The sequence below is a fragment of the Lithobates pipiens genome, unplaced genomic scaffold, assembly GCF_037356315.1.
Source record: "Lithobates pipiens isolate NorthernLeopardFrog02 unplaced genomic scaffold, aLitPip1_a1.2 Scaffold_23, whole genome shotgun sequence".
NCBI lineage: Eukaryota > Metazoa > Chordata > Amphibia > Anura > Ranidae > Lithobates > Lithobates pipiens.
Window position 1 is genome coordinate 282,739,504 of NW_027507785.1, and position 12,584 is coordinate 282,752,087.

Sequence of the window (12,584 nt, forward strand, 5' to 3'; positions counted from 1 at the left end):
TCCTGTAAGTTGCAAGGTGAGGCCTCCATGTATTGGACAAATTTTTCCAGGCTATTCCACAGATGGTCAATTGGATTGAGATCTGGGGAGTTTGGAGGCCAAATCATCACCTTGAAGATGCCTTCTTCCATTGCTCCATGATCCAGTTCTGATGCTCTCTGGCCCATTGTAGACCCTTTTTGCTGTGGACATGGGTCGGTATGGAAACCCTGATCAGTCTGCAGCTACACAGTCCCCATACGCAGCAAACTGCAATATACTGTGTTTTCTGACACCTTTCAATCGGAACCAGCATTAACTTTTTCAGCAATTTGAGCCACAGCAGCTCTTTTATTGGATCGGACTACATGAGCCAGCCTTGGTTTCCCATGTGCATCAATGAGCCTTGGCCGCCCATGCCCCTGTTGCCGTTTTCCTTCCTCTGGCCACTTCTGGTGGATCCTGACCACTGCAGACCAGGAACATCCAAGAGCTGCAGTTTTTAAGTTGACCTGACCCAGAAGTCTAGCCATTACAATTTGACCCTTGTCAAAGTCAATCAGATCTTTACTCTTGCCCATTTTTTCAGCTTTAACACATCAGCTTGAGGGACAACATGTTAATATGCTGCCTAATATAATACAAGATAATCAGTGTTGTTCACTGTATCTGTTAGTGGTGATAATGTTATAGCTGGTTGTGTATATCTGCCCTTATCTTTATTGCACTGTGCTCAGACTGCATTTTCAGAAAAGTAATAAACAAGGGGGTACTTTGTTATGGTGAGTGATGAGAAAATCTAAATCTGGCATAATGTAGCAAATTTATCTTTTAGTTTTTAATTTAGTTTTTATGGACAAAGTAATATTGCGCCTTAAATGAAAAGACAATTGCCAATAAAAGTCATCTGTATATATCCCTTCCTTTCAGGAACTTGGATTGACAGTAGACCCTTGCTGAGAATATTATGTTGGGCACATTGTGTGTATTCAGTTTTCTACTTGGATAAGACAGTTAAGTTACTCAGCAGTAGGAACTTAACACTTGGCTACAGAGTGTAAAATATCACATGTTGAAACTGCTGTCATTGGATGTGTACAGACATCATGGGGCATGAGAACTTTCCTTATCAATTAAATGCCAGCAGGGAACATTTGGTGACTACATTAATAGTATATTTTCTGGATATATACATGGGTCATGTTAGAAGTGAATGATTCTTAAAGGAACTGTCATTTTACCCACTTAGTGCAAAGCCCATAGACTTTTACTCAACGTTCCTATGTTTCTTGATGCTTTTACTGCCAGAGCAATCAGGTAAGACCTGGTGCATCGGGGTATGTTGGCGCATGTGAAATCTTCCCACAATGCAATGTTTAAGCCTACCGTAGTGGAGACGATGACATCATCAACCCTGCTTAAACTATGACACCATCCAACCTAGTTCACTCTTGGAGTTATAGGGTGCGTTGGGGAGTGTGTGTTTGAATTTCAGGATGAGAGTCTAAGAGACATAGTCACCTTGCCCTAAATTGGTTAAGCGGCAATCCCTTTTTTTAATGTAGTGTGATCACTTATAGTCTTAGAGTGGAAAAAGGTAACCTACTTTTACTGATGGACACTGTACATTGAGTATCTGGTAAGCCTGAAATCTTGAGTGCTCTACTATACAAAGTTCAGCTGACTGCTGTAGTTGAGTCGCCTCCATACCCCCGCTGTTGTTGGTCAGTAAACCTGTATAGCACAGTTGCAGACCATTAGTATGGCATTGTAGGCAGAGAAGGGGTAAGCTGTGCAATCTAAGTGAATAAGTTCATATTTGGTTTTTATTTTCCTTTCTTTCCTCCTTTCTAGGTATGGAGAGTGCCATCCCGTGTTCTTCATTGGATCACTAGAAGCTTCATTCCAGGAGGCATTTTATGGGAAAGCACGAGATGTGAGTTCTTTTTTGCAAATATTTTTCATGGTTAAGCTAAGTGACCATTGTGTATGTGTGTTTTAGTTAGTGCCTATTAATTGTTACACAGCCAAGTGCAGCCTGTTTTTAGAGGTTACTTGTTAAAGTGGGGTGCCCCTAATAAAAATTTTTTTTTAAAGTCAGCAGCTACAAATACTGCAGCTGCTGACTTTTAATAATCGGACACTTACCTGTCCCAGGGTCCAGCGATGCGGGGGAACGAAGCGCCCCCTTGATCCCCGCTCTGCTGGTGGCGCTGTTATTCGTACTGTAGGCACCCGGCTGTGGCTTCACAGCCGGGCACCCACTGCGCATGCACGAGCGGCGCAGGGCGCCGTGATATGCCACACAGTCATCTGGGACCTGAGCGGAGGGGAAGTGATGTCACCAGCCCGGGCAAGGAAGAAGGCCGACTACAAGGGGACCCCCTAGCAACAGGTATTTAGAGGTGAGTAAAAAAAATTTTTTTTATTTTTTTAAGAAATTTAAACACTTTTTTATTTTTTGGTGGCAACACCACTTTAAATGAAAACCTTAGACCACTTTCACACTGAGGCCGCCCTTGCGTTAGCGCTAAAGCGACGCTCGTTTTAGCGGCTCTTTAGCGCTGTTTAAGTAGTGCTTGTAACCCCCACTAGCTGCCGAAGAAGGGGTTGAAAATGCTCGTGTTGCACAGCTTCTGAAGCGCTGCCTATTCATTGCAATGGGCAGGGGCATTTTGGGAGTGCTGTATACATCGCTCCCAAACCGCCCCAAAGATGCTGCTTGTAGATCTTTTTTTAACATCCCGCAAGCACAACGCCCCAGTGTGATAGCACTCGAGCTTTCACATTCGGACAGCATGGTAGGACATTTTTAGGAGCTTTACAGCTGCAATTTCTGGAGCTAAAATGCCTGAAAACTGCCTCCGTGTGAAAGGGCTCTTACAGAAGTTACATTAAGGTAGATTTGCAGAGTGTGTTCAGTTTTTGAAAGTTATATTGAGAGTATTTGTTATACTTTATTACAGAACTGGCAAACTTTAAGAAAGTACAATCTGTCATATACATGTAATGTATCCCTCTGCTAGATGTGCTGAGAGCAAATCAATTGCAGGATAATCTATCAGTACCACTTTTTTTCATGTCTCATCTGAAAAATGGAAAATGCATTATCATCAGATGGGCAGGAAACCACAGTGCGATATGATCAAGCCTGCTCTTAGATTAGGCCTTTCAGCCTGGAGCATAAAGTCGTGTGGGAGTAAGGAAAAGTTTGTGTGTACTTCTGGAAAGTGAGGAGCAAGGTAACCCTTTTAATTTGCCCGGCAAAGAAAAGGGTCATTTTAAAGTGGAACTTTAGTTAGAAAATGTTTACGTACTACTAGATTATTTCAGGCTTGCCCTTTTTGCAGGTATGGCTATGTAAAACCTTTAAAAATAAGTGCCTATAGTTTAAATCCATTAATACACTGTTTAACTCTGCTCTGCACATGCTCAGTTGCTCTCCATTTTTCGGGGCGGTGCTGAAAATGTAGAGGCTGATCTGCTGATAGCATAAGGATTTACTGCTGCTCAGGGACTCTGGGCCTCAGCAAAATGGCAGCCCCAGAAAGAAGAAACTGGAGCAATGCTGGAGGCAATTTATAGCATACTCTAGTTTTGGTAGCATCAGTAATAATGTGAAATGTATGATGTATGTTGTTTGCTAAAGAACATTATTTTTTATCAAGTTGTTATGGGTAAAGTTCTGAGGTAAACCTCTAAATACAAAACTGAAACATGAAGCAGAGCACATACAGTGGATATAAAGTCTTCACACCCCTGTTAAAATGTCAGGTTTCTGTGATGTAAAAAAATGAGACACAGATAAATCGTCTCAGAACTTTTTCCACCTTTAACCACTTCAGCCCCGGAAGATTTGGCTGCTGAATGACCGGGCCATTTTTTCGCGATTCGGCACTGCGTCCCTTTAACTGGCAAATGCGCGGTCGTGCAATGACGCACCCAAACAAAATTGACGTCCTTTTTTTCCCACAAATAGAACTTTCTTTTGGTGGTATTTGATTGCCTCTGTGGTTTTTATTTTTTGCGCTATAAACAAAAAAAAAACTTAAATTTTGAAAAAAAACACAATATTTTGTACTCGGTTTATGCCGATATGTATTTTTCTACATATTTTTGGTAATAAGAATTGCAATAAACGTATGACCAGTTTTCATCTCGTCCTTTAATAAATTTTTGAGGGACGTCTAGTTCTTGGTAATGTCACTGTTGTGCCATATTTTTTCCACTTAATGGCTGTCTTCACTGTGTTCCATGGTATATCTAGTACTCTTCTCCTGACTGATACCTTTTAACAATCTAGTGCTTTAGAAGCTCCCTGTGGACCATGGCTTTTGCTGTAGGATGCGACTAAGAAAATATCAGGAAAGACCTACTAGAACAGTTGAACTTTATTTGACTCCTATTCTATTCTATCCTATGGGTTTGAACGTGATTGCTTAATTCTGAACAGAGCTACATCTCCAGGTATAAGAGGAGTGTGCACACTTATGCAACCACATTATTTTCATTTTTTACTACCATCCCCCCCCCCCCCCCCCCCCACCTAAAAGATTACTTTTTTTTTTTTTTAACGACTGAGTTGTACAGTTTATAGTTCATATTAACGGTGTAAAGAGTTCTGAAATAATTGATCTTTTTCTCATTTTTGTACATCACAGAAACCTTACATTTTAACAGGGGTGTGTAGACTTTTTATATCTCTACATAGTGTGTTCCATCCATGGCTGCTGTAGAGTTTCACACGTGGCCAGCTAAAGTCAAGCGAAGTGACATTTAAATTAGTCTGAGATCTCTGTAAGCCATTCCAAACAGATTTCACATGACTCTTTACATGTGGGATGGATATGCTGGCTTCCCAATGTCTGTTATTACTTTCTGCTTCTTGCATCACTGATCAGATTCAAAATTTCAAGGCAGGTTCGAACATAAATAGTTCAAAACACTGATACATGAGGTTTTTTCTGTATCTGCTCAGGGGGTGTTTTAGAATACTTCTCCTGCATTATGACCAGGTAACCAACCGAGTGAGTGGGCTAGAGGAATAGTGTGCTACATTTGGTGCCATATGCTAGTGGGTTGTGTCTATTAAAGCAGACCTTGCATCATGTAAAAACACTCCATAAACACACACCAGTTTCACACTGGAAAGAGTGACTACATGGTCATTCCAGCAAGGTTCTTGGAAAATTGAGGATCTCAAATATTGTAAGCAGATGTTGCTACTCAGTGCCAGAGTCTTTTTATGAGATTTGGTGGCCTCTGTATTTCTAGGATCTGGCCTTAGGCCCATAACGCCATTGTTGCTTAAAGTGGAAATAAACCCATCGATTTAAACAGTTAAAAAAAAAAAAAAAGGCATGCTGGGAATGTTAACTGCACATTGGCTGGGCTCTCAGCCAAACTATCAAACCATCCAATGGCTGGTGTCATAACGAATCACATGTGCAGCACCATAGCAGTTGAAGATTAACCACTTTCAGACCGGACCATTTTGCTGGTAAATGACCAGAGGTCTTTTTACACTTTGGCACTGCGCTGCTTTAACTGGTAATTGCGCGGTCATGCAATGTTGTACCCAAACAAAATTTGCGTCCTTTTCTTCCCACAAATAGAGCTTTCTTTTGATGGTATTTGATTGCCTCTGCGATTTTTATTTTTTGCGATATAAACGTAAAAAGACCGCACATTTTGAAAAAAATGATATTTTCTACTTTTTGTTATTAGAAAAATCCAATAAACTCAATTTTAGTCATACATTTAGGCCAAAATGTATTCAGCCACATGTCTTTGGTAAAAAAAAAGTCAATAATTGTATATTTATTGGTTTGCGCAAAAGTTGTCACATCTACAAACTAAGGTACGTTTTCTGGAATTTACGCAGCTTTTAGTTTACGACTGCCTATCTCATTTCTTGAGGTGCTAAATTGGCAGGGCAGTACAAAACCCCCCCAAATGACCCCATTTTGGAAAGTAGACCCCCTAAGGAAATTGATAAGAGGCATGTTGAGCCCATTGAATATTTTATTTTTTTGCCTCAAGCGATTGAATAATGACAAAAAAAAAATATTTTTTTTTTTTACACAAAGTTGTCACTAAATGATATATTGCTCACACATGCTATGGGCATATGTGAAATGACACCCCAAAATAAATTCTGCTGCTTCTCCTGAGTACGGGGATACCACATATGTGGGACTTTTTGGGAGCCTAGCCGCGTACGGGGCCCCGAAAACCAAGCACCGCCTTCAGGCTTTCTAAGGGCGTAAATTTTTGAGTTCACTTCTCACTACCTATTACAGTTTTGAAGGCCATAAAATGCCAAGATGGCACAAAACCCCCACAAATGACCCCATTTTAGAAAGTAGACACCCCAAGCTATTTGCTGAGAGGCATGTTGAGTCCATGGAATATTTTATATTTTGCCACAAGTTGCGGGAAAATTACAAACTTTTTTTTTTTTTTTTTTTTCACAAAGTTGTCACTAAATGATATATTGCTCACGCATGCCATGGGCATATGTGAAATAACACCCCAAAATAAATTCTGCTGCTTCTCCTGAGTACGGGGATACCACATATGTGGGACTTTTTGGGAGCCTAGCCGCGTACGGGGCCCCGAAAACCAAGCACCGCCTTCAGGCTTTCTAAGGGCGTTACAGTTTTGAAGGTCATAAAATGCCAAGATGGCACAAACCCCCCCCAAATGACCCCATTTTGGAAAGTAGACACCCCTAAATTTAGGGGTACACTAGTGAGACTAGGTAATAAATGGCGGGTGCCCTGAAACTATAAAAAAAAAACTAACCAACCAGCGTCACCTGTAACAGTTATATGGTGATCACTGGTGAAAGGGTTAACTAGGGGGCAATCAGGGGGCTTTATGCGGTAGTATATGGGGGTCCCTGGCGCTATAAAAAGCTGCGGCGAACCTAAATACCTACCTGCCTAACTAGCGTCACCTGTGACACTAATACAGTGATCAGAAAAACGATCGCTTATTAGGCTGGGTTCACACTGGAGCGATGCGGGAACGCCACGAATGCGCGGCGGGTTCCCGCATCGCATGCCTCCCGGCGGCAGTTCACACTGCCCTATGCGAACTGCTGGGAGTGTCAGTGAAATGTTAATGACACCCCCAGATCAGTTCGCATATCGCAGTGCGATCTGCAAACTTGGATCGCATGGTGTGAACACCCATGCGATCCAATTCTGCTGCGGACCAAAAAAAGGGTCCCGTGCGAGTTTGCGGCGGGTGCGTCACGAATTCAGCCATACTATCTGTATAGCTGAACTCGAATTGCACAGAGATCGGATGTGATTTGCACTGCAGTGCGGTGCGAATCACATCCGTTCTCATAAACCGCTGCAATGTGAACCCAGCCTTAGTGACACTGGCGACGGGGGGTGATCACGGGGTTAAACCTTTATTGGGGGGGTTAGGGGGTACCTTAGAACTAAAGGGGGCTAACCCTAACTGCCCTAACAGTTATTAGTCACAAATGACACCCGCCGGGTGATCAGGGGGTTAAACCTTTATTAGGTAATAAATGGCGGGTGCCCTGAAACTATAAAAAAATAACTAACCAACCAGCGTCACCTGTAACAGTTATATGGTGATCACTGGTGAAAGGGTTAACTAGGGGGCAATCAGGGGGCTTTATGCGGTAGTATATGGGGGTCCCTGGCGCTATAAAAAGCTGCGGCGAACCTAAATACCTACCTGCCTAACTAGCGTCACCTGTGACACTAATACGGCGATCAGAAAAATGATCGCTTATTAGGCTGGGTTCACACTGGAGCGATGCGGAAACGCCACGAATCCGCGGCGGGTTCCCGCATCACATGCCTCCCGGCGGCAGTTCACACTGCCCTATGCGAACTTCTGGGAGTGTCAGTGAAATGTTACTGACACCCCCAGATCAGTTCGCATATCGCAGTGCGATCTGCAAACTCGGATCGCATGGTGTGAACACCCATGCGATCCGATTCTGCTGCGGGCCAAAAAAAGGATCCCGTGCGAATTTGCGGCGGGTGCGGCGAATGGCTGAACTCGAATCGCACAGAGATCGGATGTGATTTGCACTGCAGTGCGGTGCGAATCACATTCGTTCTCATAAACCGCTGCAATGTGAACCCAGCCTTAGTGACACTGGCGACGGGGGGGTGATCACGGGGTTAAACCTTTATTGGGGGGGTTAGGGGGGTACATTAGAACTAAAGGGGGCTAACCCTAACTGCCCTAACAGTTATTACAGTCACAAATGACACCAATGCAAAAAAATAAAAAATGACATTGGTGTCACTGTGACTGGGGGGCAGGGGTAATTGGGGGGGTGATCGGGGGGGTGTGAGTGTGCCTGGCATGTTCTACTGTGTGTGTAGAGTGTTGGTGCAACTCACCGATCCGCTCTCCTCCATGTCGGAACGAAAAATACCGACACGGAGGAGAGAATACATCACTTCCTCTCCTGTGTTTACATTACAGGAGAGGAAGTGATGTCACGGGGGATTTCTATTCGTCGGGAGCGATCGCGAGGGGGTGGCCATGAATGAATGGCCGCCCCCTCGTCCCGGATCGCTCCCGGACGAAAACCGACCGCCGCAGGCACCGGGCGGGGGCCCGATCGGGCCCCCGACCCGCGGGAAGGCAGGGACGTACAGGTACGCCCATATGCCTGCCCGTGCCATGCTGTCGACGTACATCGTCGTGCGGCGGTCGGCAACTGGTTAAACAGAGGCAAAGATGGCAGCTTCCTTGGCTAAAAACGATAGGGGAGTTTACTTCCACTTTAAGATCTGTGAGCAGATCCCTTTTTTTTATGTTTATTACATGAGCTGACTTCCCAATATGGTTTAAGTAAACTGATAAATGCTTTTGTAGTTTTTACATGATCATAATACACGGTTTGTATTTTTGTGGGTCTGATTGTCTCTCTTTGGGCAAATGTGGCACGACATTTAATGGAGTATGTCTTCTTTTCCTGCCTCCATTTCTCTCTCTTTGTAATCGCCATTAAAGTGGTTGTAAACTTCAGACTTAAAATATGAACAAAGCATATCCTTCTATAGTGTGTACTTGTCTCAGTCCAAAACACTTATGCCGCGTACACACGATCGGAATTCCGGCCAGAAAAAGACAGATGAGAGATTTTCATCGGAAAATTCGACCGTGTGTATGCTCCATCGGAATTTAGCTGTCCAAATTTCTGCCAGCCAAAAATTGTTAGCATGTTCTCAATTTTCCCGATGGAAAAACTTTCTATCGGAAATTCCGATCGTGTGTATGCAATTCCGGCACGCCAAAAATCACGCATGCTCAGATTCAACTACGAGACAGAAGCTTTTGGCTGCTGGTGGCTATTGAACTTCCTTTTTCTAGTCCCATCGTACGTGTTGTACGTCACCGCGTTATAAACGATCGGAATTTGGTTTGACCGTGTGTAGGCAAGACAGCTTGAGCCAAATTCCGTTGGGAAAACCATCAGAGCTTTTTCCGACGAGAATTACGATCATGTGTACATAAGTGTCATTTCTGTCTAATGCTTCATTCCTCTATCGGCATGAATCACTTCTAACATCTTTTCCTGACACCGATAGAAAAATGGTGACGGGGAGGGACCTCCAGCAGATTGAGAGCCTCAGCTCTGTTCCTGTGTGAATAAGGCTGCTTTCACACTGGGGCGGTATTCAGGCGTTACAGCGCTAAAAATAGCGCCTGTGTAGCGCCTGCAAAAAACCGGCCCCTTTCACTCCAGTGTGAAAGCCGGAGGGCTTTCACACTGGAGCAATGCACTGGCAGGACGGTGAAAAAAGTCCTGCTAGCCGCATCTTTGGAGCGGTGAAGGAGCGGTGTATTCACCGCTCCTAAACCGCTCCTACCCGTTGAAATCAATGGGACACCGCGGCAATACCCTTTTTCGGCCGCTAGCGGGGGTTAAAACCGCCCCGCTAGCGCCCGCAGACCGCAGCTAAAACGACGGTAAAGCGCCGCTAAAAATAGCATCACTTTACCGCCGACGCCGCTCCCGCCCCAGTGTGAAAGCAGCCTAAGTCTCTTCCCTCCAATGAGCTCTCAGAGCTTTCTTCACTAAGCTCTGCAGAGTGAAAGTTCAGCTCTCCACCCCCCCCCCCCCCCCCCTTTTTTTTTACGTCTCAGTCAAGCTTAGAAATTCAGCACTTTGACTGTAGAGTAGAGGAGACTGCAGATAAACAGGTACTTATGTAGGAGGATTTGTTTCATCTCTCTGTGTATCTTTTGATGATAGTTCCTTCGCAGGGTATGTGTAAGGGATTACAGCCACTTTAACATCTCATAGTTTTTGTCTATTAAGAAGCCATATATAGTTCCATATACATAGCTACTATGTTGGGGTGCCCCCCTGTTTTAGGGGGAGGCTCTGGTGCTATCCACTTTCTTTTTCCTCTTATTTCACTGCCGCCCAATAGGAGTATATCTGCCATTTTAGGTCCAAAGGGCAGCACTGCAGAGTTGTACTCTTTCAAAATGCGCCAGTCCTTGGATGTTCCTCCACATTTTTACTATCGCAGAAAAGCCTTTCTATAAAATGATTTCATATTTATTTTCCTAATTATTGGTATAATCTTGTTTATAGTTATGGTAGGTGAGGTTCTCTTGGTGGATAGAGGGGGACGAGGCAGTATATTTGGAGGACATTAATCATGCACACTTTTATTTTTTTTTATTTTAGGAATTTGAATTATGTACAATAAAACATTTAGACTTTTATATTAATGTTGTGAATTTCTTTCCAGGGGTTCTGATCACCTTAACAATCCCTCGTTTTTTTTTCTTGTATGTGCATTTTGCCATGTGGTGCCATATTAATCATGCTACACCCATTGTATTCGTTTGTATGTATTTACCTGGAGATTTTTGTGGGACTTCTGTATCCAAGTTCCGGCACTACCTATAAAAAAAAAGAAACATTTTAACTTATATTTTAATAATGTGGGTCAAAAGGATAAGACTATTGTAAGAATATTGATTGCAAATTAGAATGACCTCATGGGGAAGAAGATATATTTTAATTACCCTTCAGAGCTGTGGAAAGTCTCCTTCCCTCTCTGTTTTCTCAGCCCTTAGTTATCTCACAGCAGGCATGTTTGGTATCCTTAGGTCTATTTCTATCCATGTAATTTCTCACTTTTCTATCTAACGTTTAATATCAAATGCTGGAGGATCGTCAGAGAGCAGATGAACCGGCATTCGAAATTGAGTTTCCACAGTCAATAAAAACAAGATTGAAGGTTTAAATCCCCCGCCAGCCTTTTTGAACTGCTCTGCTCATTAAATGTTTATTGGAGTGCCGGGATTAGGGGGGGATTTGGCGAACTTGGTGAACTGGTATCTACTTAATCACTAAGTAAAACACTCCATTTGATAACGTGTTTCTCACGATATCACACTCTGGCCCGATTTAATGAAATCCCCTTCAAGTCCTGCTTATTGGGGGCCACTTTGCAGGCGGAGAGTCCTCTTTTGCACAGGCGGAATTACTCTTTCCTGTATCTTTACATGGATGGGACTCTTTAGGACTCATTCCATTCCTTAGCCCAGGAGGATTCAACAGCAGCTCCCAGTATTTTTTGCAAGCTACAGGAAAGGAAGTGTATGATGTATTCACGTTTTTTTACATGCGCTTGAAGCTGCTGTTACCTGTACAGATATAAAATTCACAAGTGTTCTCGATACCATAAACAGCCCATTTATTGCTAAAACACTTGATCTCTGTCCTTCAGAACATTTTGTTAAAGTAGATTTAAACTCGAGCCCTAAAATCTCATATTTATCCATTATTTTATTTTTTATTTTATTTTTTTACAGGTACTTATATGGCGTTAACAATTTACTCAGCTCTTTACGCGCACACACACACACTAACATTTTATATATATATATATATATATATATATATATATATATATATATATATATATACCTTTTTTTTTGTAAGGCCAATTTAGAAAGGAGCCAATTAACCACTTCAACCCCAGAAGGTTTTACACCTTAATAACCAGGCCATTTTTTGCGATTCGGTACTGTGTTGCCTTAAGTGACAAATTTGCAGTTGTGCAATGCTGTTCCCAAATAAAATTAATGCGCCCCCCCCCCCAATAAGAGCTTTCTTTTGGTGATATTTGATCCTCTGCGGTTTTTACTTTTTGTGCTATAAACAAAGACCAACAATTTTGAAAAAATATATATTTTTTACTTTCTACTATAAGTTATAGAATCTACAAAAAAGTTATAGCATCTGCAAACTATGGCATAGCTTTATGGACGTAATTTTTTTAAAATTATTATTATTGTTTTTTCTGGTAATGGAGGTGATCAGCGATTTTTAGCGGGACTGCGATAGGCCACTCGATGTACTAACAAATTGACATTGTTTATGTAAAAAATCAGTAAAGAAAAAAAAATCTCTTGAAGGGCATAGGCATTTAACCACTTGACCACTGGGCACTTAAACACCCTTAATAACCAGACCAATTTTCAGCTTTCAGTGCTCTCACAATTTGAATGACAATTACTCGGTCATGCAACACTGTACCCATCTGAAATTTTCGTCCTTTTTTTCCCAC

General features: G+C 42.6%; 1 protein-coding gene across 2 annotated transcripts in view; it reads left to right on the forward strand.

Annotated features, from left to right (window-relative positions):
- FAF1 (Fas associated factor 1) overlaps window positions 1-12,584 on the forward strand; it is a 440,039-nt gene that overhangs the window by 297,321 nt on the left and 130,134 nt on the right. For both annotated transcript variants that reach the window (XM_077450266.1, XM_077450265.1), the window contains exon 12: window positions 1,834-1,915. In XM_077450266.1, coding sequence (XP_077306392.1) covers window positions 1,834-1,915 — 82 coding nt within the window. The remainder of the gene's footprint in view (window positions 1-1,833; window positions 1,916-12,584) is intronic.